Source organism: Grampus griseus, assembly GCF_964374135.1.
Source record: "Grampus griseus genome assembly, chromosome: 18".
Taxonomy (NCBI): Eukaryota; Metazoa; Chordata; class Mammalia; order Artiodactyla; family Delphinidae; genus Grampus; species Grampus griseus.
The window spans coordinates 75,948,316-75,974,967 of NC_139012.1; the positions used below are offsets into that span (position 1 = coordinate 75,948,316).

The 26,652-nt window shown below is 38.6% G+C and overlaps 1 protein-coding gene across 3 annotated transcripts in view; it reads right to left on the minus strand.

Moving 5' to 3' along the window:
* CDK8 (cyclin dependent kinase 8) overlaps nucleotides 1–26,652 on the minus strand; it is a gene marked incomplete at its 5' end in the record, with an annotated part of 192,839 nt that overhangs the window by 140,460 nt on the left and 25,727 nt on the right. For all 3 annotated transcript variants that reach the window (XM_082675935.1, XM_082675934.1, XM_082675933.1), the window contains one exon: nucleotides 1,796–1,871. In XM_082675935.1, the coding sequence (XP_082532061.1) occupies nucleotides 1,796–1,871 (76 nt within the window). The remainder of the gene's footprint in view (nucleotides 1–1,795; nucleotides 1,872–26,652) is intronic.

Sequence of the window (26,652 nt, forward strand, 5' to 3'; positions counted from 1 at the left end):
ATCAGACTACAAACAGAAATGAAGTGAACAGATCATAGACTTAGAAGTAAAGCTAAAATTGTAAGGCTTTAGAAGAAAACAAAGGGAAACATCTTCACAATTAGTGAGTAGATAAAGATTTCTTCAGCCAGACACAGAAAACAATAGTCATAAAAGGAAAACACTAGTAAATGAGACTTCATCAAAATTAAAAATTTCTGCTCACCTTAGGTTGAAGAACCACAATCAAGTACGTTAAAAATAAGCTTTCATACTCCTTATTGTGCTTAACTGCATTTACAGTTATCAAAATAGATAAAAAGCTAAGAATGTCTGTTCCTGAAATGAATGGAGTTTTGTTTGATGTTAAAACTTTTTGCTGAAGAATAATAAAGACAGAGGAAAGCACATGAACAGCTCAGTGAGTTTTCACATGTGAAACCCACATGACCAGACCCAAAGCAAAACCAAGAAACAGAATAGCACCCTGAAAGCTCCCTCTTGTCTCCCCTCTGGTTCCTCCCTGCCCCTCTAAAGGTCATCCCTATCATGATGCCCAACATCACTGACCATAGTTCAACAGATTTTAATTCTTTAAAAGCGACTGCAGAACTGACAGTTAATGTACAGATATCTTGCCTCAAGATACAAGAGTATAAGAATTTTATCAATGAAATGAAATATAATTTCCAATACAGCATACCTTTCGTGAAGAATGCCCTCCATCTCATTCCTATTCTTTCCTCATCGAGGTAATTCTTACGTGTCCTCCAAAATCTGAAACCTTCCTTGATTCTCTAGTTTAGATACATATACCCTTTTCCCATTCTCTATTCCCTGCTACCACAGTGCTCGGCACACCATTCCTATTATTAGAAGAATTATAAGCCTTTCCTCATCAGTGTGCAAACGCTTAAGGCCAGGGATCCTGACTTGCTCTACGTGTTCTATGTTTACTTCTTCTTGGTCTAGTTCCTGTCAACATGATACACAATAAATGACTCTTAGTTGAAAACCCAGTGGTATAGAATCTGTTAAAAGAGTAATATTATTTAAATTAATACCTCCAGGTCGCAACAGCCTATATCTGTGTAGACAGAGGGCTGAAAGCAATAGAAGTAAAGATTATTACAATATATATTCTAGAATATTCTGATTAAAGACAGAAAAGACAAGTTTGGACCCATAGTTTCACAATAGTAAAAGCTGAAGTAAAGTCTCAGAGAATACTCACTTTAAATGTAAGAATAATTATTTAATAATGCATTAACATGAAGAATATTTTCCTTCAGAATCAAATTGAGATTCTAATTACCATATGGCAATGGTATGCCTCCAAAAAGGGGGGGTATATAATTTTACTTATTCAAATGAACAGACAGATACAATGAAAATCAAATAATCTCATTTTAAGTTCATAAGTAACGACATTAATCTCATCTTATTAAAATAGAAATATTAATTTTATATGAATTAACATATAACATAATAAACAATTTTATTGCACTCAATGAAATAATAATAACTGGATCCTTAACTATTTAGTGACATTTTTTGGAAAAATATATAGTTACATAAACAACTGAGATTTACTTAACCCCAAATACGTGAATTTACATAGAAATTTTTACTAGAACTACATGCCACCTTTACTTCTCTTTAAAAAACAAATATATTTTGCTATAGATAGTAGATATGAAAAATATTTCTCAACTTTCAATTAATGTGTGTATGTGACAAATACAATTCAGAGACCTATACAGATGACACCCGTAAATCAGCTGACAGTAACGATGATAAAAAGAGCTTCACTTACTGCTATTTCTCTACATGCCGACATAGAGATCCCGGTTCCTTCTATTTGTTTTAAAGCATAGTCTTTATCATCTTTCCTGTAAAAACAAAGTTATTTTAATATACAGATAAATCTAAATGTATGTGCATTTTTAATAAAATACAAAATAAATATAAATCACATACACTTCGACACCTTTCACATATAACCACATAATTTCATATGGGAGAAACTTCAGGTAATCTATTCCAATCCCATTACTTGATGAGGAAAGTTAGACTCCAAGGAATAAAAAGACTTGTCCAAGGCTCTATGGTTATTTGCAGAAGAGAAAGATTCAGAAATGAAGCTCCTGACTTCCAATAATAGGTTCTTTCTGCTCTAATATGTATACACTTCCTGTGTGTGTGTGTGTGTGTGTGTGTGTGTGTGTGCGTGCATATATAAAACACGGTCTCTTAAAGACCATTTGGATATTGGGGTGTCAAAAAAATTAAGAAATGAATGCATCATTCATAAAGTACAAAATGGTTATGATTTAAAACATGTTATATAGTTCGTATCCCCAAATACCTTCAAAGGGATTCACTCGACATATGTTTACTGAGCACTTACTGTGTCTCCAGAACTGTGCTAAGTCCTGGGGATACAAGGGAATTCCTTCCTTTATGGAGCTTTCTGTGGCTACTGGCGGTGAGAGATAACTAACCCACCACAAGACAATATGATAATGCTGTGACAGAGCAAGTACGAACCACAGAGCTACCCAAAAGTCACTCTTTTGCCTGGAGACCCAGGCAAAGCCTTCTCAGAGGAAATCCCATCTCACTGAGGCCCAAATGGCAGTCCTCAGACTTTCTGGACTCAGGACCCTTTTACTCTCTTAGATGTCTCTGAGGACCCTGAAGAGGTTCTGTTTGTTCTATCAATATTAACCCTCTTAGAATTGAAAAATGGGAACTCTTAAAAAACACAACCTACGAAAGCACATATCCATTATCCACCAGAGCAATGGCATCATCACGTGTCACGTCACCTTTGAGAAAAACCCACTGTACACTCGTGAGAATCAGCATGAAGAAAGGCATATAACATAGCACTGTTATGAAAACAGTGTTGACCTTGCCGACCCTCTGAAAGGATTTTGAGGACACCTAGAGCTTCTCAGATCGCACTTTGAAAACTGTGCTCTGTGTGTGTGTGTGTGTGTGTGTGTGTGTGTGTGTGTTAAGAGGGGAACAAAGTGTGAGGGCACATGAGGTGAGGGAAAAGCACTTGAAGAACATACATTAAACAACGGGAGATGAGGATGGGGATACAGTTAGGAACCAGATCATAAAAGTCTTTTTATACTCCAAGAACAAGAGGAGACACTCTGTTAACAATTTTTAAACAGGAGAATATCAATCCTCCTCTGCTTTGGTGGCCTTTTAAATGTTGGGGGGCAGTAAATAAAGACAGGAAACCGAGAGACCAGCCAAGTCCACAGTGTCCAAACTACTCAGGTGGGAGATGATGCTGGCTGCTGCCAAGGGGACAGACTGGAGCGACGGAAGGCAGACCAGCAGCACAAAGGACAGAACCCTGGGAATGAGGAAGGAGATGGGGTCAGACATAATGACTCCTGCCCCAGGGAACAGGCCAACACAACATCATCCCCCGGAACAGGAAACACAGCAGGAGGAAAAGGTCCAAGGGAACAGGAAGATGATGGCTCCACTGTGCGCAGGCTGAGTCTGGTACCTGTGAGACACCTACGTGGGGATGGCAAGCTGAATGAGCACGTCTAAAGCTCAAGAGAAAGCTGAAGATGTCAGCATATGCACACTGTCAACCAAGCCAGGAGAGTACATGAGGCGAGACCAAAGAGCAGGACTGGTAAGAAAAGGATTTTCCAAAAAGGGCAGAACAGTAAACAGTATCCAAAGCCGCCGAGAAGTCTAGTGAGGTGAGGAGCGAGCAGTGTCCACTGAATTTAGCAACGATCAAGTCACCAGGGGACACTGGACTAGGCAAAAATAGTCGCAGTGACGTCTGGCAGATACTGCAGAAGGCTGGGGAATGAAGGGGGCATAAGTTAACTGAGACAATAAAAGTAGGTAATTCTTTGAAGGTGATAAAATAAGGCAGCAGCTGGAGGAATACACAAGGTTAAAGAATTTTTTTTAAGATGTAAGAGGCTTGATTATGTTAAGTACTGAAAGGAAGAACCCAGAGAAAAGGAGATGAGAGGGAAAAACGAGAAGAGCAAAGACTGAAATGCTGGGGAGAGATTAGATTCAGAGCGAGAAGGAGAAATGTGTCTTCCACTGTTAACAGGAAGACAAAGGAGGGAGGAAAGGATAGATACCGGTGCAAAGAAGTTGGTTCAGAGGCAAAAAGTCAGGGGAGTTCTCATTTTGATGGCTTTCATTATTTTTCTGATGTTGGAAATGAGGTCAAATACTAAAAGTAAGGGGGCTTCCCTGGTGGCGCAGTGGTTGAGAGTCCGCCTGCTGATGCAGGGGATACGGGTTCGTGCCCCGGTCCAGGAGGATCCCACATGCTGCGGAGCGGCTGGGCCCGTGAGCCACGGCCGCTGAGCCTGCACATCCGGAGCCTGTGCTCCGCAACGGGAGAGACCACAACAGTGAGAGGCCCGCGTACTGCAAAAAAAAAAAAAAAAAAAACTAAAAGTAAGGGCAGAGTGATAGAGCCGGAGTTAAGGTTTGACTGAACAGATGAGTAACTCCTTATAAAATCAGTAAGTTTAATACTTTATCATTTTAAGTTATCCATAAAGTTTATGTAACTTTATCTTTCCTTTTATAACATATTTACACCACATCCTTAGTTGTAAAAACAAATCACAATTACATTATTTTTCTGAAAAAAGATTTGTTTTACGACAATCAGATTTACAAGTACTTTCCTGTAAAGCACCATGGGCACACATTATGTTAAAAATACACTAAGAATATCTGTACTTAATGTTCACCAAGTCTGAATGATTTCTGAAAGAATTAAAGGAGACATTAAAGAGGGTGACACAAAAATAAAATGAAATTGGGATCAGAATAAATCTGTTAGAGATTAGACAGTTCATGTGCATGGTACTGATTTAACCAGATGGTCAACCCAGGAGTGTAACAGGTTCTGTTATATCTACTGTTGAGGATAACTTCCTAGACTTGAGCCTTCTAAGGAAAGAGAGAGAGAACGGTGGGGAAGGAAATAAATTAAACCAGAGACTAACTCACCTCCTTGACAACACCCCCTGGACTTTCTCTTTGTTAAAGACAGCCATGTGAAAATGTCTTCAAAATGAGCTAAAAAATTCTAATCTGCAATCAGTTCTCTCCCCCATCCCAAGTAGTTAATGTTTTATATTTTATAAAAGTAAGTTATCAGAAAGAAAGGTAAAATGGGAGAACAAAAAAACTTTGAAAAGATGTGATTATCAAAAATGCAACTGCCTCTTAAAAATCACCTAATAATAATTACCATCATAACATAATAGTGCTTTGTGGTTTACAGAGCACACTTATCTCTCTAGCCATGCACACAACACTTTTTTGTAAAAAGGCACCCTGGAGAGGAAAAAGATTCGTTCCCTACGTTCAGTCATGATCCAGTCGAAGTAGTCAGATTGTATCAGTGATAACTGCAGTACAGTGCTCTATATAATAGTACCATAAACAGAGGGAATGATCAACTAACTATACCTTGAAGGGTTGAAGGAAGATGAAAGAAAGCTTCAGAAAGAGTCTACTTAAGCAGAGATTCTTAAGACTTAAGAAGTTTGTCAGGAAAGGAAGGAGGGGCTGGGAAAAGAAATCAGTAGTTATATGAGGCATCCCAGGGAGTGGGAAAAGCATGTATAAAAATACAGAAGCACAGACAGGATCTGGCATGCTCAGAGAACAGCAAAGACCGGCAGCAGCTTAAAATCATGGAAACACATGGACAGCCCTGAGGTTTGCCTACCTTAGAAACAGACAGAGGTAGGGTGGGAGGGGGACTTTCATGCCAGCTCTCTCCAAAGGGTGCAGAATATGTATACTTCACTTCAAGGAGTGTACAAAACAAATGAGTATGACAAGAAAACATCACATTTAAAAATAAATAAACAAAGTTGAGAGAAAGTGTGTCATGTGAGAAGACCAAAAAGAAGAGAGCACAGCCATGATGAACACTTGCCTTTAACAGATGGGAGGGGAAGTCAAAAATATAAAATGGCTATAAAGGAGTGGTTAAAAAAAAATGAGTAGTGTTTTGGTAAAATAGAGTACTGAACACATATCAAATTTCACTCCCCTCCTAACACCCTACTAAGACTATGGCAAAGAAAAAATTTTAAAGACATAAACCCATAAGGATGAAAAATGAGAGAGAAGATAGCATAAAAATTTGGAAACTAGAATGTAAGTGGACAAACAGTAGAACAGTAGCTGATGACAAGGATCCAAGAAAACCAAATAAGAAGCTGATAGCAAAGAAAGCTGAGAACCAATTAGATTTGCAGAGCCAAATCCTCCAAAGCAGAGACTTGAGAGGACAAGATCCATCTGGAAGCAGAACTGGCTGGGTAGAAGATAAACTGAAGAGAGAGCCTAGAAAACAGAGCAATAAAACAAAGTTAGAGAAATGTGAAATAAAAATAGGGGAACTAGAGAACCAGTCCATGAAATCCAACACACAAATAATTAGGAGTTTCAGAAAAAAAGAACAGAGAAAAGAGAGGAAGAAAACTTACAAAGTAATTCAAGGAAACTCCCCAAACTGAAGGACAGGATTTGTAAACCTGGAAGGGTTCAGTGAGTTCCTATCACAAATGAATTAAAACAGATGCACATCAAGACAATATTTAGGCATTTCAGAAAAGTGGAGACAAGCAGTAGATTTTACAAGCTTCCAGTGAAGATGGGTAACGGCCACTTAAAAAGGGTCAATATTATTCAGCCACGAGAAAGAAGGAAATCCTGCCATTTGTGGTAACATGGATCATGGGTAGACCTTGAAGGCATTATGCTAGGTGAGACAAGCCAGACAGACAAGGACAAATACTGCATGCATATCACTTATATGTGCAGTCTCTCGTAAATACAGAAAGTAGAATAGTGGTTACCAGGGGCTGGGGGCTGGGGGACTGAGGAGATGTTGTTTAAGAGTAAAACTTGCAATAAGAAGATAAAAAATCCTGGAGCTCTAATCCCGGAGATCTACTGCACAGCACAGTGATTTTATACAACAATACCGTATTACAAACTTCAAAGTTGCTAAGAGACTATATCTTAATTATTTCCATCACAGAAAAGAAATGATAATTATGTGACATAATAATTCTGGTTAACAAAATAATTTTCCAGAACTGTTCAACCTTATCACTGATGTAAACAACTATCTTCCCTTGCCAGACACTTAATCAGCTCTACATGCGCTCAGATTAGGTGTTTGGCTATTTTTGAAGCATCATTAGGGAAAGACTGTACTTGAACCCCCATGGAAATGACCTTGCCATATTCTGCAGTAAAACTCCTTGGATCCATAGCTCTCAATTACAACAACACAACACTTCCTCAAGTTACTGGAAGACTGTGCAGCCAGAGACCCCAAATTGAGGATTGCTAAGAATCGTCCAGAAGATGGTCTTAGAATGAGAAAGCTTATACCCAAGACCTTTGGATCAAGCAGCATGAGAGAGAGAGCTTCCACCCCCAGGGCTTACGGAACAAAATCTAAATGGCCAGAACCAAAGACAGTCAGGCTTTAATCTGCATGCTTTCCCCACCTTCCCGCACCGCCAGCTCTTCCCTTCCTCTCTGCTGCTTTAAATTTCTGAATTTTTAACAGATACTTGTTATCTCTAACAATGATACCTATAATATTGCTCTTTGCATCCCCAGTCACTCCTTGTATGAGTCTCATACCTGGCTGCAATTTGCTCAGGATTTCACTAAAATATGCAAACAAGCCAACTGTTGAGATTGTAGCCACTTTCTTTTGGGTGCAACTCAGCTCACTCTAGTTCTTGGGCAATTACACTCAACTACTAAGCAACTCTTTCTTTTGTTTTGTTTTGTTTTTTATTTCTTTTTGGCTGCACTGGGTCTTTGTTGCTGCTCGCAGGCTTTCTCTAGCTGTGGCGAGCAGGGGCTACTCTTCGGCACGCGGGCTCTAGGTGCATGGGCTTCAGTAGTTGTGACGCGCAGGCTTCAGTAGTGTGGCTTGAAGGCTCTAGAGCGCAGGCTCAGTAGTTGTGGTGCACGGGCTTAGCTGTTCCGCAGCATGTGGGATCTTCCCAGACCGGGGCTTGAACCCACGTCCCCTGCATTGGCAGGCAGATTCTTAACCACTGCACCACCAGGGAAGTCCATAAAATGGTAAACTAAAATAGTAAATAAGACAGACAGCCCCTCTGATGTCAAACCTAGGAAAGTTTCTGTCTACACCAAAACCACACTTGGGACCTTGGCTCTTGGCTTAGAAGTAGACAACAAACTGTCCGTAATCTCTCAGCATTTGTCAGTGTTCTAGAGTTCAAATGTGATCTCCAGAGTCTTATATGTGCACAGCCATTTTTGCTTTGCATGATTCAATAACTGACCCCACAACAACAAAAAGTAGTCACAAAGAACTGACTGCAGTCCAACAGTAGATGAGACTCTCTGAAGTCTCCTGATCAACAGAATTCCAGCACAGAGAAGATCTGGATTTCACAGAACAATATCCTCAATGGCTGAATCTGGCCAAAAAGAGGGACTAAGAAAGTGAAAATAAACCCCACTGAAAATCAGATTGTGATATCCCTAACAGATTAGCAGCAAGGCCTCTGTAGAAAAGGCAAACAGGAAATAAAGTTTTGCCCAAGGCCACACCAGAATGGCAAAATGACTAAAATGGCCCTTTTTTGAGTGACTACTGCTCTCTTACCAATGAGTCCCCAGCTCTGCTTCATTCCGCCTACCTCTGAACAGAATACTCAGATACCCAATTACCAAACTGACCCCACCTCACAACAGTATCCAATGCAGAGCTGGTCTACTTCCCAATCTCTCCTTAGAATCATTCAGCCCAAACCTACCGACGAAGCCCCACTTGCTCTGGTTCCCAGGTTGTGCACTTGCCCTTGCTGCAGCAGGCAAGTAAACTTTCCTACAGGTGCATTCCGGTGGCCTGTAACATTCATGATGCCCAATTACCTTACATGAAGTCACAATGCATTAAAGCAAATTGAAACACCAGTCCCTTTAATTTACATCGGGTCAGCTCTTAGAGAACACATTCTAACTAGCCATGCTATACTTTGCTTAAAATTCCTTGTCGTAGTTAACATGTTTTGCTCTTTTGATCATTCTGACAAATGAAATCCACAAGTTAACTTGCTGGTTAATGACATAAGCTTATTTAAAAGATTATTAGACCTACTAATTCTTGATTTGGGGGCATTCCTGTGCTCGGCACAGCTATAGTACCTGAGATACACCAGTGAGCAAGATAGACCCAACAGGAGGTACTTTCAAGTCTCTTGGCAACTCCAGAGGCCAAACTCCAAGAAGTTACAAAGCTTCTTGTAAACCTAGCTATGAATCTCTCTCCTCTGCATTATCTTGTGGGATTTAAGCTCAATTTGTTAGCTCTCATACTTCAAACACATCTTTACCTTGTTTGGAAAAAAAGCTATGCAGAGCTTAAAAAGTATTTCTAACCTTGGAAACTGGAAAGAAACTCCTGGTCCTTTCTGTCTGTTTAGTTACAAGATTACAGTAACATGATCAGATATCACTAAATGTAGGGGGTTTCCATCAAAGACAACTACCAACCTATCTTTCTTAGATCACCTTCCCAGTGTCATTTTTCTGAACATAACTCTACAAAGAGTAAAGTTATATAATCAGGCATCCTGACTTCAAGAACTATATTTTGACACTGGTCATATAATCATTCTTTTTCTCCTTAATATTTGTGCTAGAAGAAATGAGCAACAATGAAAACAGAAATTAATGTGTAATATTTTCCTCCCTATTAACTGGTCTTCCCTGCTATTTCGCGTATCTGCCTAATTTATTTCTACTTGGCCCCAAACATTTTCTTCTTAAAAGTAGCATTACATCGGGCATGTGAATACACCTGAACATTTCTTAAATATTAACGTGTTGTACTCCAAGTATTATTGTGAATAAGTACTCAAGATTGATGTGCTATTAAGGTACCCTATAAATGTTTTTCCCTTAATCTACCTTTTAAATTCATAAGAATGGGAGCCTATTATAATGGAAGAAGAGAATGGGACAGAGATGAGAGGATGAAAAATAAAAACGTAGGGCCTTGTACAGACTGACAATGCCAGGATGCCATGTATCGAGCAGTATTTTCAACTCAATTCCATGTACAAAAAACAGCAAAAACAATCAGTTAAATGGAACTATCACTACTCAAGTACAAAAATAAAACTTCCTAAAATTACGGGGAAAAAATTATGGTGGGAGGAGAGTTAAATTTGGCAAATGCCAAAGATATGTAAAATTTATGAAAATTTCAACAGAATTACATAGATATTTGACAATGTTAAACACAATAAAATTAAGATCTGATTAGATTAGACTTAAAAATCACACAACATCAGCACACACTAGTAGGATCAAGATTGGAGGCAAGCACATAGCACAGGGAGATCAGCTAGGTGGTTTGTGACCACCTAGAAGGGTGGAATAGGGAGGGTGGGAGGGAGACGCAAGAGGGAGGAGATATGGGAATATATGTATATGTATAGCTGATTCACTTTGTTATAAAGCAGAAACTAACACACCATTGTAAAGCAATTATACTCCAATAAAGGTGTTAAAAAAAGAAAAAAAAGTTGAATCACTATGTTATACGCCTGAAACTAACATAATATTGTATATCAACTATATTTCAATTTTTTATAAAGTGTATTAAATCCACGCAGTTATACTTTATATTTGTTGAATACCATAATGAATAAGAATTGTCAACCTCAATCAGAATTAATCTCAAAATCTAAAAAAAAAAAGATTGGAGGCAAGAATGTTAATTAGGAAGCTATTGTCAATAATCCAAAAATCAAATAACAAGTACCCAAACTATAAATTTTGCTATTTTCAATACATAAGTGAACAGCAGTGGAATTAAAGAGTGATAAACTCAAGCCGGCTGCCTAAGAACAATCCCAGATACAGGTGCTGGGCTTCACAGGAAAGAAGAAACCTGTCTCTTTCTCCCGTTTCCTTCCAGCCCTGCCCCACCTCAATCACACATAAGGTAAAATTGGCCAGGGACTCACTGTAATTAGCTAAGGATGTAACATCTCACCAGAAACGAGATGGCTGCACAGAATAAGAAAAGATGCAGTATATCTCCAAGTGGGCAGGGCTGGGGGGGCACTAGCTGCCGGCCGGGGTCGGGTCAGATTGGAGAAGCTTAAGTCTTACAGCAATATCAATAGTAATCTTTTGTATTTGGCACTTTCATACCATTCTGCAAAAAATCACTCTACTAGTAGATTTATAAGCCCTGTGTTCTCCTAATTCTGGGAGCAAGGTCACCTGCGGGGAGGAAGCAGAGACATTTCCCAGGAGTGGGAAGCATACCTCTGCCCCCAACTTCCCCAAATACCAGAAAGCCTATTTCTCCACAAGTGTATATTCAACAAATGTGACTTCCAGACAGGGAGACAAAGAGTGGGACTCCCAGGAGATGATGACAATGCGTAACAAGCACTTTCCACATACCAAGTACTACACTAAGCACTTAAGATAAACGCATGTTAAAGTCCATGCCTCACATGATCTGGAACAATTTACATAAAATGTGTTTTGCATGTATGTAGTTATGTATAGAGAGGATGCATACATGCTTTCTGTATAAATATTTATGCACGTACATAAATATATTTAAAATACATGTGTAAATGTGTGTACATGTATACATATATAGTGTATACCTATATACATGTATACTTACCCATATATACAGAGAGATATATACAGATATACATCCCAATATACATGTGTGTATATGTATACACAGAGGAAGAGGAAGAAGAAAATAATTTTTTAGTATAGTTAAGTTACTAACTGGCCATAGTACTATTTTAACTCAAATAGACATGAGAATAATTATACAGGTGTTTCATGAAGAAAAAATGTACCATGGTTATTATACAGTTTACATAGCTATGACAGATTATCCCTTATACAGCAAGAGTTGTGTTTAATAATGACTCACAACAACTTACAATCATTATCCCATCTTACATACAAGGACAGAGAATCCAAAGTCACAAGGCTAGACAGCAGCAAACCTGGACCTCAAACACAGGCAGTCATTCCAGAAAATATCTCCCCACAAGGCTCTATCAGTCTGTTCTGAAAGTGTGGCTACCAACTCGTTTACAAATTGCTTCCAGTTAAAATACTCTCAGGCAGCTTCACCACAGTGCAAATGGGTCACGTGTGAATGAACACACCTCCTCTATCTACATGAGCTAACACACTATTTTGCTTGTCATTAAAACACACAAACACACACACACACACACTCTCAAACTCTGCTCCTGTCAGTGTCTAACTAACAACTTATCTGGCAATGAGCAGATATAAGCTATCAAAAACTTTTCATTTAAAGCTGTTGTCATATATTCTATGAACAACAAAAAAATAGGTCTGATACCTTAAAACAAAAGACCACCTGAATGTTCAAGTTTTATTTGTAGCATTCACATATCTATAATCTTTCAATTGTATAAAACTGAAAGAGAGCAAAGAGGTGAAAAAATTTTAATTGTGTATAAAACCTATGATTTAACAAATTAACATTCTGAGTGGTTTGAAGCCAAGAGAAAAGGCACAATAAGACTACAGGAAAGGAGGGAAGTACCCATAATTATCAGAACTAGATTAATCCCAAAATGTAAAGGTAGTGGGAAAAATTAATTTCCCACTTGGGGAAAAAAACCAGCTTGGAGCTTTTCACCATTGAGTATGATGTTAGCTGTGGGCTTGTTATATATGACTCATTATTTTGAGGTACTTTCCCTCTATACCCACTTTGTTGAGAGTTTTTATCATTAAAAAAAGGCTATATTTTGTCTAATGCTTTTTCTGCATCTATTAAGATGATCATATGATTTTTATCTTTCATTCTATTAACGTGGTGTATCATACTTACTGATTTGCGTATGATGAAGCATCTTTGCATGCCAGGGATATATTCCATTTGATCATGATGCATAAACCTTTTAATGTAATGCTGACCTGGGTTTGCAAATATTTTGTTGAAAATTTTTGCATCTATATTCATCAAATATTGAACTGTAGTTTTTCTTTCTTGTAGTGTCCTTACCTGGCTTTAGTACCAGGGTATGTTGGCCTCAAAAAATAAATTTAACAGTGATCCTCTCCTCTTCAATTTTTTGAAAGAGTTTGAGAAGAACTGGTGTTAATTCTTCTTTACATGTTTAGCAGAATTCCATAAGGAAACCATCTGGTCCTGGGCTTTTCTGTGTTGGGAGGTTTTCAATTGCCGATTCAATTTCCTTACTCGTTTTGGTCTCTTCAGATTTTCTATTTCTTCATGATTCAGTCTTGGTAGGTTGTATGTTTCTAAGAATTCGTCCATTCTTCTACGTCATCCAATTTGTTGGCTTATGATTGTCCATAGTAGTCTCGTATGATCCTTTGTATTTCCGTGGTACCGTTTGTAATATCTCGTCTTTCATTTCTGACATTATTTGAATAATCCTGTCTCTTTATTTTCTTAGTCTAGCTAAAGGTTTGTCAGTTTTGTTTATCTTTCAAAAAACAGCTTAGTTTCATTGACCTTTTCTATCGTCTTTCTAGTCTCTATTTCATTTATTTCTGCATTGATCTTTGGTATTTCCTTCTTTATGCTAACTTTGTGCTTAGTTTGTTCTTTTCCTAGTTCCTTGAGGTGTAAAGTGAGGTTGTTTATTTCAGATCTTTCTTGTTTCTTATTGTAGGTGTGTATCACTATAAACTTCCTTCATAGAGCTGTTTTTAACACATCCCAAAAGTTTTGATATGTTGTATTTCCAGTTGTGTTTGTTTCAACGTATTTTCTTATCTCCTTTTCAGTTTCTTCTCTGACCCATTGGTTGGTTATTCAAGAGTGTGTTAATTTCCACATTCTGTGAATTCTGCAGGTTTCTTCCCGTTACTGATTTCTAGTTTCATACCACTGTGGTCAGAAAAGTCAGGTGATATGATTTCAATCTTCCTAAATTTGCTAAAACCTTTTTTTTTTTTTTTGTAGTGAAGCAAGTAAAGTGTTTATTAGGAGGAAAAAGTACAATACGTGTGGATAGACACACAGGCAGGTTCAGAGAGGGAGTCACACCCTTGTGGTAGTTGCTAATACCTGTTTTATAGCTTAACATATGATCTATCCTGGAGAATGTTCCATGTGTGCTTGAGAACAATGTATATTCTGCTGCTGTTTGATGGAATGTGATATATATATATATACATGTCTGTTAGGTCCATTTGGTCTAAAGTATGGTTCAAGTCCAATCTTTCCTTACTGATTTCTGCCTGGATGAAAGTGGGTTACCGAAGTCCCTTACCATATTGTATCATATTTCCCCCTTTGTATCTGTTAGTTTATACTTAATATATTTGGGTGCTCCAATGTTGGGGGGTATATATTTATGATTGCTATATTATTCTCTTGGTGAAATAAACCCTTTACCATTGGCTTTTAAAGAATCTCTTGCTACAGGTTTCGAGTTAAAGTCTGTCTTATCTGACTTAAGTATAGCTACTCCTGCTCTCTTTTGGTTTCTACTTGCATGGACTATCTTTTTCCATCCTTTCACTTTTGTGTGTGTGTGTGTGGTACGTGGGCCTCTCACTGCTGTGGCCTCTCCCGTTGCGGAGCACAGGCTCCGGATGCGCAGGCTCAGCAGCCATGGCTCACGGGCCCAGCCGCTCCACAGCATGTGGGATCTTCCCGGACCGGGGCACGAACCCGTATCCCCTGCATCGGCAGGCGGACTCTCAACCACTGCGCCACCAGGGAAGCCCTCCATCCTTTCACTTTGAGCCTATGTGTGTCCCTTGACACTAAAGGGAGTTTCTTATAGGCAACATATAGTTGGGTCTTGTTTTTTAATTTATTCAGTTACTCTATGTCTTTTGATTGGAGATTTTAACCCATTCACATTTAGAGTAATTATTGATAGATAAGGACTCACTAATGTCACCTTAATAACTGTTTTCTGGCTTACTGGTAATTCCCATATTCCTTTCAACCTCTCTTGCTGACTTCCTTAACGAATCAATGATTTTCTGCAGTGGCATGTGTTGATTCCCTTCTCTTTACCTTTTGTGTATCAACTGTAGGTTTTTGCTTTGTGGTTAACATGAGGATTATAACAAAGATCTTAGAGATATAACTGTCTACTTTATACTGATAACTTCAATTGCATACAAATTGAAAGTAATATGCCCACGTTTACGAAAGGTAAGAAGGATCAAAACAAGATGAGCACAGAAGCACCAGAGCATACAAAGAGGGTTAGAGGTTAGAAAGGAGAAGGGACACCTTCAAGGAAAAGTGACAAATACTTGCTGTCACAGGGTCTGGCACAGCATATATGCAGTTGACACTGTTGGTTACTTACCCAGTATCCATTCCTCCTGATTCCTTCTTACAGAATGCTGTTTTGTTCAGGTTTATTTACTGTTCCTTAATGTAACTATGTGCCTCAAAAGAAGATGAGCCCTGGGGATTCCCTGCTAGTGCAGTGGTTAAGAATCCACCTGTCAATGCAGGCGACACAGGTTTGATCCCTGGTCCAGGAAGATTCCACATGCCACGGAACAACTAAGCCCGTGCACCACAACTACTGAGCCTGCGCTCTAGAGCCCGTGCGCCACAGCTACTGAAGCCCACGCGCCTAGATCCCATGCTCCGCAACAAGAGAAGCCACCGCAGTGAGAAGCCCGCGCATCGCCAAGAAGAGGGGCCCCCGCTCGCCGCAACTAAAAGAAAGCCTGTGCACAGCACCAAAGACCCAACACAGCCAAAAACAACTAAATAAAACTTTTTTTTTTTTAAAAAAAGGAGCAAGACCGGTTTGGTGCACTATATTAAAAAAAAACAAAAAAAGAAGATGAGCCCTTCCTAGCCCCCAGGTGGGCCAGAATGGTCCAAAAGTCATTTTACTTCCCTTGCCTATGATTAGTTCAGAGACAGGCTATGAACCAATTCTGGCCAATGAGTCACGTGAAGACTGCTGGGTGGCTTCCCTGAGAAGGAGGGGTGGGGGCGTGACTTGATCATCAAAGAGCCTCTGGAAGAGAGAATCTCTCTCTTAGGAAGCGGAGCCCCACGTGCCTGTAACTATTTTACCTGCATGAGAGGATCTGCCTCAGGATGAAGCTAATGCTGAAGGCGACAGGACAGAGAGGGAAGGAGCCTGGCATCTCAATGACAACAGTGAGGTGCTGCGCCTGGAGAATGGCTGGAGGCTGCCTTAAATCTTGATTTAAGGGTTTTGTAAGATATCGAAACTTCCTTACTGAAAAATCATTTTGAGATAGAATTTTCTATTATTTGAAGCCAAATGCATTGTAATAGAAGAAAGGGCAAAGAGGAGAACTAGAACAGAAAGCCACAGTAAAGAACAAAGAAAATGTGAGGTAGCTCTTTAACAAGGTCTAAGGTGAAAAGAAGGCAGGATGAGAAATCTCTGCTGGGTGGCCCCCTTTTTTCCAATAAAATATAGATAGAAAGTTTGTTTTCACTTATTCAACTGTTTTAATGCATATTTATTATTTGCTAGATCTTATTCCAGATGTTAACATCAGCAGTCCACAAGGCACCAGGTTCCCTGAGGCAAGAAGGAACTTGGTGCTTAGGAGGGGCTGAAACTCGTCCAACAGGGAAGGGAATGATGAGAGGTGACAATGGAGGTGAAGCCCAATCACCCAGGACGGGGAGGGCATGTGAAAGATTGTGAGTCATCACAAAATGCAATGAGAAGCCAATGAAGAGACATGATCAAAGTGACATTTTAAGAAGATCACACCAGCTGTTATGTGGGGAAAACTGAAATGAGGGAAATATGATGGAGAGAACAGGTTAAAAACCTATGGCTCACAAATACTGTAAGTCCACTTACGTGAGGTACTAGAGACAAAAAATGAAACGGTGGTCTTCAGGGGCTGGGGGAGGGAGAATGGGGCCTTAGTGCTTAATGGGGACAGAGTTTCAGTTTTTGCAAGATGAAAAGAATTCTTTGGACAGATACAGGGTAAGTACCATTCAATACTCTTTACATGAAGTTTAAACACATTCACAGCACTACTTAACACATATATGGTATGGAGGGATAAAGGCATCCATAGCAATTTTAACAGCAGCATGTTTGTTACTTCTAGGGTGAGAGATGTAAATTTGATCAGGGAGGGTGTATTAGCTTCTTATTGCTGCTCTAACAAGTTACTACAAACTTGGCTTAAAATAACACAAATGTATTATATTACAGAGCAGTAAGTTGGAAGTCCAACATGGGTCTCAGTGAGCTAAGATGAAGAGTGCCAGCAGGCTGCACTCTTTTTGGGAGGCCCTGGGTGAGAATCAGTTTCCTGCCCTTTCCAACTTACAGAGGCAACCACCACATTCCTTTGCTCATGGGCTTCTTCCTCCATCTTCAAAGCAAGAAACAATGGGTGAAGCCCTTCTCATACCATGCCGCTCTGACCTGGCTTCTGCTGCCACATCTCTTCCATTTCCCTCTTCCACTTTTAAGGATCTTTGTGATTACACTGGGCCCACTCAGTTAATCCAGAATAATCTTCCTATTTTAAGGTCAACTGATAAGAAACCTTAATGCCATCTGCAAATTTAATTTCCCTCTGCCAGTTAACTGAACATATTCAAAGGCTCTGGGGCTTAGGACATGGACATCTTCTGTGGGGGTAAGCATTACTCTCCCTCCCACAAAGGGCGCACAAGGAGCTTGAACTTTCTAATGTTTTATTCCTTAAGTAGAAAAATAAAAGTGTTCATTATGTTTTTTATTATGTCTCTCTATATGCCTCAAATATGTTTAAAGGCTTCTGATGTGAGGTTTTCTTTCAAGACAAATTTTTTAAACTTTCACAGAGCCTTAAGATTTTAATGAGATCACTCAGGAGCAGTAAGGGGAAAAGGGAAGGAAGTACAGAAGAATCAAGGCCTTGGCCCTGCTTCAACCTAAACAGATCCTCTTTTTATTGCTTCTTACTTTTCTACAAAACATTTCATTTGAAAAGAAAAAAAAGGATTCCAATTATTCAAACAAACAAATAAAAAGAATATCACTGGCCTGAGACTGTAAGAAAAACTATAATAAAATAAAAACAATTTATATGGTACAAAAAGTAGATAATTGACAAGCTAACTCAGGATTTAATGATAGCCAAAGAGATATGTTTAGCTCTACAAAGAGGCTATTGAGGAGCTGAATGATGCCTCTGATAGCCCTGCACGACTAAGGAGATAAAACTTACAGTCCAAGGACCACTAAAGCCAAGGAGAAAGAAGGAAAGGGTGTCAAGGAGTGCCCATGCACTTTTGATTGACACCCTAAAGAGCAGTACTCTAAGAAACAAGAACTATACTGACTCTCACGAGGACTGAAGCTCAGCTTCAAATATCAAAGCTTGAAAACAGATTAATGTAGTCCCAGATTGCTAGCTCCTTCAGGCACCAGATAAAGGTGCTCATTGTTAGAAGATACTACCTCCTAGGCATAAAGTTATTTCGACAGAAAAGTTTCAAACACAATGTCTAAAACACAGTTAAAAATAACCAAGCACACAAGGAGACAAAACAACTAGCAGAAACTGCAAACAATACAAATAGACTCGTAAGGGCTAACTAAGCATACAATATTCAAGATGATAAAACACTGAGAATTCTGACAGAATCTCAAATGCCCAAGAAAAGAACACAACAGATTTTTGAGGAGAAAAGAAAAAGTTCTAAAACTGAAAAAATGACTGCATTTAATAATACAATGGACGAACTTAAAAACAGAAGAAGTACAGCAGAAGGGATTATTAATGAACTGGAAGCTATATCATAAGAAAATATTCAAAATAAAGAATAGAATGACAAAATGATGAAAACCATGAAGGAGAAAATCAGAGACATAAGTAATACAGATGAGAAGGGCTAGCATGCATATAATTGGATCCCATCAAGAGAGGAGAAAGAAACAAAAGAGAGACAGAGGGTACAACCAATATTTAATAAGACAATGGCTGAGAATTTTTCAAAACTAATGACAATAAATTACAGATTCACGAAGCATTATGAATCATAGCAGCCTAAGTAAAAAGGGTGATCTTCAGGTAGAGAAAATGATCCAAAACGAAGCATGATAATGCAGACACATTACCTGCAAAGGAACAGTTCATTAGACCAACAGCTGATTTCTTGACAGAATCAACACAAAACAGAAGAGTAACAATATCTTAAAATACTGAAAGCAAAAAATTGCTAATCTAGAATTCTACACCCAGTAAAATGGTGGCATTTTCAGACAAACTAAAAGAGAGAATTTGTTAAGAGTACCACAGTAAACAAAATACTATGGCGTATTCTTCAGGTAGAAAGAAAATGATCCAAAAAGGAAGCACAATAATGCAGGAAGGAATAAGAAATGGAAAAAATGGTTGTAATTCTAAAGGAATATTAACTGTATACAACAATGGTAATATCTTGTAGAGTATAAACTTACAGAATTAAAAGATACAACACTGTCATATTAAGTCAGGGATGGGGGGAGTAAATGGGGTTGAAGTGCTCTAATATTCTTGTACTATTTGGGAAAAGAGTAAATGCACCAATTAATATTACACATGGTTAAGTCAAAGATGCATCTTTTAATACCTAGAATAACCATCAAAGGAATAGCAGGAGTATAGAACCTCCAAGTTAATAAATGAGTCTCTTGATAAAGACACTTGTAGATACTATAATTAGAAAGGACAATGGAAAACCAATAGTTCTGCCATTGTTAAGAAAGTGAAGGATAAAAAAAAAAGTGGGTGATCAAGGAAGGGGATATGATGGAGAATGTCACATTTTATCCTTAAACTCACAAGGAGAAATTTCTCTAAATATTAAAGGACAACCTTGCAAAATCCGTATTACTTCTAGTGCTGTAACAATCTTAATTAAACCCTACCACTATTACGGAACCTCTCCCTTGGAGCTGACAAACAACTTCAGTGGTGGCACCTCTAATAACCTCCAGACATTCTCACATACTACCCTCAACTCACTGGCAGGCTTTTAACAGGAACATTTTCTTTCTCCTATATGATACCACTCCAGGGAATTTAACAGGGAGGAATCTATTGGTAAAAGGAATTACTAGATTAAATGTTCTCCTAATGGCCCATTCCTTGAAATCTTCCTAACCAATAATCAGGTCATAGCTAATTTACTGGTGTCTCCTTATTTAAACCAAGCCCCAATTCAACACTGTTAGGAGTCTGACTTTTTGTGTGTGGGGGGGGAAAGTCTACTGATATTGGCAGCTTTATTAGGGCTAAACCCATCAAGGCCTGGATTACCTCATCCAAACGTCTACCCAAATTTAGACAATACTCTCTAAAAGCAGAAGCTAAAAGGACTAAAACCAACAATTGAAAACCTTGCAAAGAACTCATACCTCACACTAATCCTTGTAATACTCCCATCTTCATGATTAGAACAAAAACAAAATGGAAAGGGATATAAATTTATTCAGTATCTCAGGGTCACAAATAGGATAATTCATTTCCCCTCCCATCTCACTTTCCTACAGAACCAAACCAAAATATTATCTTCACTGCCTCCTGAAGCTGTATATTTCACACTTGTAGATCTGTGTCTTTCTATAGTGTTCCTTTAGATCAAAATAGTCAACACTTGTTTGCCTTGGGAAAGTCAACAATACATCTGGATAGTTATGCCCCAAGAGTTCACAGAGGCACCCTCCAATTTTTCAGCAAGTCCTCAACCAGTACCTCAAGGATCTTAAATTTGCACGGGCTTCTACTCTAGTCTAATATGTGACCGATCTTTCGTTGTGTTCAAAAAGTGAGGTAAGGGACTTCCCTGGTGGACTCTGCACTCCCAATGCAGGGGGCCCAGGTTCGATCCCTGGTCAGGAACTAGATCCCACATGCATGCTGCAACTAAGAGTTCACATGCTGCAACTAAAGATCCCGCATGCCACAACAAAGATCCTGTGTGCCGCAACTAAGACTCAGCGCAGCCTAAAGAAATAAATATTAAAAAAAAGAAAGGGTGAGGTAAGATCTAAGATTGATTACATTTTTCTATTTTAGCTCAGAAAGGACATAAGATTTCCAAAGAGAAGTTATGACATTATTAAAGTATACTAACTAATACATGATATATCCTACGGAAGTAGATCCCTTATTATTGACAAATTACAAATTGTTCAAAACTTTCCAAGGCATGTAACTAAGAGACAATTACAAAGACTCCTAGATCTCACTGACTACTGCAGGCAATGGGTTCCCATTTTCCTATAATCGTATGATTATCAATGATTTAACCAAGTCCTCAATGATTACAGCTCTTCCCTGGAAACCTAAACATGAACAGACCTTTTGCAATTTAAAATGAGCACTTCAGCAACTTTCCACTCTGAGATTACCTAACCATCATAAACTTTTCTACCAATCCATCCATGAGAGATCTGAACAAGCCCTCAATGTACTGACTTAACTTCATGGGAGTCATAAGAGATCAAGAGGTTACTAAAATTTCTCTTGACCCAGTGGCAAAAGACTACCCAATCTGTCTAAGAATAGCCACAGTAGTCAAAGTCTTCTGTCCACTTCGTTTGAGGATCTTCTTTCAACTCCAAGGTCCTCCTGCTGCACAATCTTTATTGCTCACTGGAAAGACAGAGTATGTCTCAGCAAGAGGATAAGCTCATATAAAATCCTATTACTTTATCCCTCACACATTTCCATTCATTGTTGTAATACTTCAAGGGTCAGCAAACTATGGTCCATGGGCCAAATTCAGCCCAAAAGCCTGTTTTCACACTGCCCATAAGCTAAGAATGTTTTTTTTATACTGTTAAAGGATTCTTTAAAAAAAAATAAAGAATACACAACAGAGACTGTTATGTGGCCCACAAAGCCTAAAACATTTACTGTCTGGCAGAAAAAGTTTGTTGATCCTTGCTACTCCTCCATTCCATAAAAAAGGGGAAATTAGTCTCTGTTGGCAAACTGTGCCCCAAATAGACTTAACAGAAACTCTTCTAGAAAATTCAGACTTAATCTTCATTGTTGATGGGTCATATATTAAGAATGAAACAAGAAAATATGAGGCAGAATATGCTGGGACACATCTCATCTCAGCGCCTAGAATGTGACCCCTTGCTACAGGCAAAATATGCCCAGATGACAGAAGTAAGTGCATTCACCAGAATTTGCCAGTTAGCTAGCTGCTTAGCTAGAGATAAAAGGATTAATATATATAAATTGAGAGTGGTATGCTTTTGGGTAGTCCATAATTTTGTAATGCCTTGGAAACAATGAGGATTCTTGATTTAGACATTAATGCTTCCTAAAACGATAACTATTATAAAGATAGAAGCCCATTAAACAAAGAGAGATAACACAAAGGTAGAAGAAAATGTCCCAGCTGATCATTATGGCAGACAGGAAACCCTCATTAGGATCCTAGCCCTCGTGACAGGATAAGACTAAATCTTTAAAGAGGTTCAAAAAGGCTAGTACAGAATGCCAGTGGTTATCTCCAGAGTTGGAAAAGGAAGGGGTATTGGGAGAAGCCTGGGTGCAAATTACCCAAGTTAACCTCTGAGGCTCTCAGGACAGTCTGTGGCATCAGAGGTCCTCAAATGGAACCTGTGAAAATTTTTTGCAATACATAAATACTCAATAAAGATCAGGAATTCCTACAGGTCAGTAAGGAAAAGGTAGACAAACCAGTAGAAAAACAGGTAAAAGATCTGAATGAGGTTTCACAAAAGAAGATATTCAAGTGGCCATTAAGCATATGAAAAGGTGCTCACTTTCACCAGTTATCAGTTAAAAAAAAAAAATCACACTGAGGTACCACTACATGCCACCTGTGGCTTAATGGCTTAACTTATAGACAGATAACACCAGGTTCCTACGGGAACCACTTTGAACTACTCACTCTTATAGAACCATGGGACCTGTATAGTTGCTAGTGCCCCCATCTCACTGTTCCCAAAGCTTTATCAATGCAGTCTTCTGCGGCACTCAGGGCTCAGCTGCTAATGAGAACAGGATCTCCAAGGAGAAATACGTGAAATATTCATAAAGTAACATAGTCATTCAAGGTTACTTTTAGCGCTACCTTTGTTATAGGTTTCAAAGGAATATTTGAAAGTTTAAAACCACCATTTATAAAAATCATCCCTATAAAATAATTTATAAAAATACTTATAAAAATAATCTCACTGAAAGATTTATATTTAACAAATTGTCATATACAGCTATATAGAATTATGATACAGTCATTAAAAGTCATGCTTTTGTGAAAATTAATAAAGGGAAATCTCACTAAAATGGAGTCAGAAGCCAGAAGGGGAAGCTTTTAAGCAGTGCCACTTGACTTCAAATAGAGAAAAACTATCAATTACAGACCCCAAAAGAATACTCATCAGGACTTCCCTGGTGGTCCAGTGGTTAAGACTGTGCTTCCACTGCAGGGAGCACGGGTTTGATCCCTGGTCAGGGAAGTTCCACATGCCATGTGGAACAACCCAAAAGTTAAAAAAAAGAACACTCATCAACAGGAAAGAATCAAGTACAGGCCCCAACAGGAAAAGTGTACATTGCATCTCCTACATCAAATCAACTACCTCAGCAACTCAGCCAATAAGAAAATGTCATCACCCTGAACTCTCACTTTTCTCCAATGGACTTTCATTCAAAACAAACCCTCCCAACTTCCTCCTTTTTCTCTATAACGTTCCTCTCCTTTGTTTGTCGGATTTGCCTGATTTTTGCTATGGCTTGCTTGTCCCAAATTGCACTTCTCTACTATTCCCAAATAAACCCATTTTTGCTGGCAAAACAGCTGTTTTAAGGTCAACACTTCCAAAAAATTTATTGTTTGAAAAATTTTAAACCTAATGAAGAATTGAAGGAATTGTATAATAAATACCTATGGATTTAAGTTAAACATTTGGGTGAGAATACATCATAGGTGATTTTTTTTCTTATTGCATCACATCGGAAGATACACGATATGGGCTCTCCCACTACCTGTGATGCTGAGATTGATAATTTTGTTAAGCTGGTGACTGTCAGATCTCTCTGTAAATAAAGGGACATTTCTCCTTTACAAGTAGTAAATTATTTGTGAGGTGATATTTGAGACAAAAGGAGTATTCTATTTCCCAAGAAACTTTTACCAAATGACTTTAGTATCCATAGATGATTCTTGCCTGAATCAAGTATTACACTTCGAGTTACAAAATGCTTTTTCTGATTCTATCATTCCTTCTACATTTATCGATTGGCATTCTTGTGTAAAGAACTCTCTCTCCCTCCGTTTTTTACTACCAATGGGGATTCATGGATTCTTTATATAACACGTTATAATCTATTATTCTTTTTGATGCTCAAATCAACCCGAATTTGTCCAAAAAACCCTCTTCAAGTCAGCTCCTATTCCTTTTGAAATAATTTGACATCTTTGAAGACAAGATGTCACTAGAGGCCAATCAAAATTCAAAACATACAGAATTAAATCAGACAAACAATATAAGACAATTTAATAAGACTGCCCCACACAGCTTCTTGTTCTTCCAAGTCTTACCTCATCTCTTCATTAATGGCACCACCATCATTGACTCCGTTGTTCAGGCCAGGCACCGTGGAATGACTCTCCACCCTCCCTTTCCCTTACTACTAGCTGGAGAAGTAAACATGATGGTTGGAGGAGTGGAGAGCCACTACTTTCCACTTCATGCCCTTCTGTGTACTACGTATATACTGTTTATACTTTTCCTATGACCATTTCATTATTTTTTTAAAAATTTAAGTATTGTTTAAAAAATGTAAAGCAAGTTTGTGGCTCATTAACTTTTAAAGGTAAAGCAACCATCTGCAGCTTTCAGCTTACCTTACCGTACTTTTTCTAGATTTAGCCCGTTTGGTCCAATGTTCTCCAACTGATTACGGTTCCGGATATTTTATTATAAAAATTCAGAGCTGACAGGACTATACTTGAGTTTCCTCTACAACTCCATCAATCTGTCATTCAGGATATACTGAAGCCATGTGTAAAGAGAAAGAATTCCCTACCTTTCATTCCATGTTTGGACAACTTTGTTACAAAACTGCTCCTCATGTTAACAGTTACAAAGTGTATCTTCTTTAGTTTTCAGTCACTGGTCACAGTTCTACATCTTGGGTCACAAAGTTTTGTTCCTCTTCCACATATTTGAAACAGCACCCATATGGGAAAGCAGGCTTATGCCCCTTGATTTAAACCTCAGAAGACTGGGGATGAAGCCCCAAATTCCATTTAGTGATTAATTATAGATCTATCATTCATGAATACATCTAAACTTTCCTAGAAATTCATTATGTTTTCAGCAGCAAAGTAAAGTACTGTAGAGCTTCTATCCCACTGTCATATTTCAAGATTGGGATAGAAGGAAACAACACGTCATAAGCCTGAGATCTAGAAACAAGCCCACATTCAACCTATCTATATAGTCACAGTTTTCTCTACAGTCCGCCCTCAGTATCCACAGGCCCTGCATCTGCGGATTCAACCAACAGTGGATAGAAAAATACTCATGAAAAAAAATTCCAGAAAGTTCCAAAAATCAAAACTTGAATTTGCTGCACACTGGCAACTATTTACATATGATTTACATTGTATTCATTACTATAAGTAATCTACAGGTAATTTAAAATATGGGAGGATATGTATATGTGCAAATACTATACTTCATTTATTTGTTTATTTAAAATTTTTGGCCACGCTGCGTAGCATATGGAATCTTAGTTCCCCGACGAGGGATCGAACCCACACCCCCTGCAGTGGAAGTGCGAAGTCTTTTTTTTTTTTTTTTCATTTTAACATCTTTATTGGAGTATAGTTGCTTTACAATGGTATGTTAGTTTCAGCTTCACAACAAAATGAATCAGTTATATATATATACATATGTTCCCATATCTCTTCCCGCTTGCATCTCCCTCCCTCCCACCCTCCCTATCCCACCCCTCCAGGCAGTCACAAAGCACCGAGCTGATCTCCCTGTGCTATGCGGCTGCTTCCCACTAGCTATCTACCTTACGTTTGGTAGTGTATATATGTCCATGCCTCTCTCTTGCTTTGTCACAGTTTACCCTCTACCCTCCCCATAGCCTCAAGTCCATTCTCTAGTAAGTCTGTGTCTTTATTTCTGTTTCACCCCTAGGTTTTTCATGACATTTTTTTCCCTTAAATTCCATATATATGTGTTAGCATACGGTATTTGTCTCTCTCTTTCTGACTTACTTCACTCTGTATGACAGTCTCTAGGTCTATCCACCTCATTACAAATAGCTCAATTTCGTTTCTTTTTATGGCTGAGTAATATTCCATTGTATATATGTGCCACATCTTCTTTATCCATTCATCCGATGATGGACACTTAGGTTGTTTCCATCTCCGGGCTATTGTAAATAGAGCTGCAATGAACATTTTGGTACATGACTCTTTTAGAATTATGGTTTTCTCAGGGTATATGCCCAGTGGTGGGATTGCTGGGTCATATGGTAGTTCTATTTGTAGTTTTTTAAGGAACCTCCATACTGTTCTCCACAGTGGCTGTATCA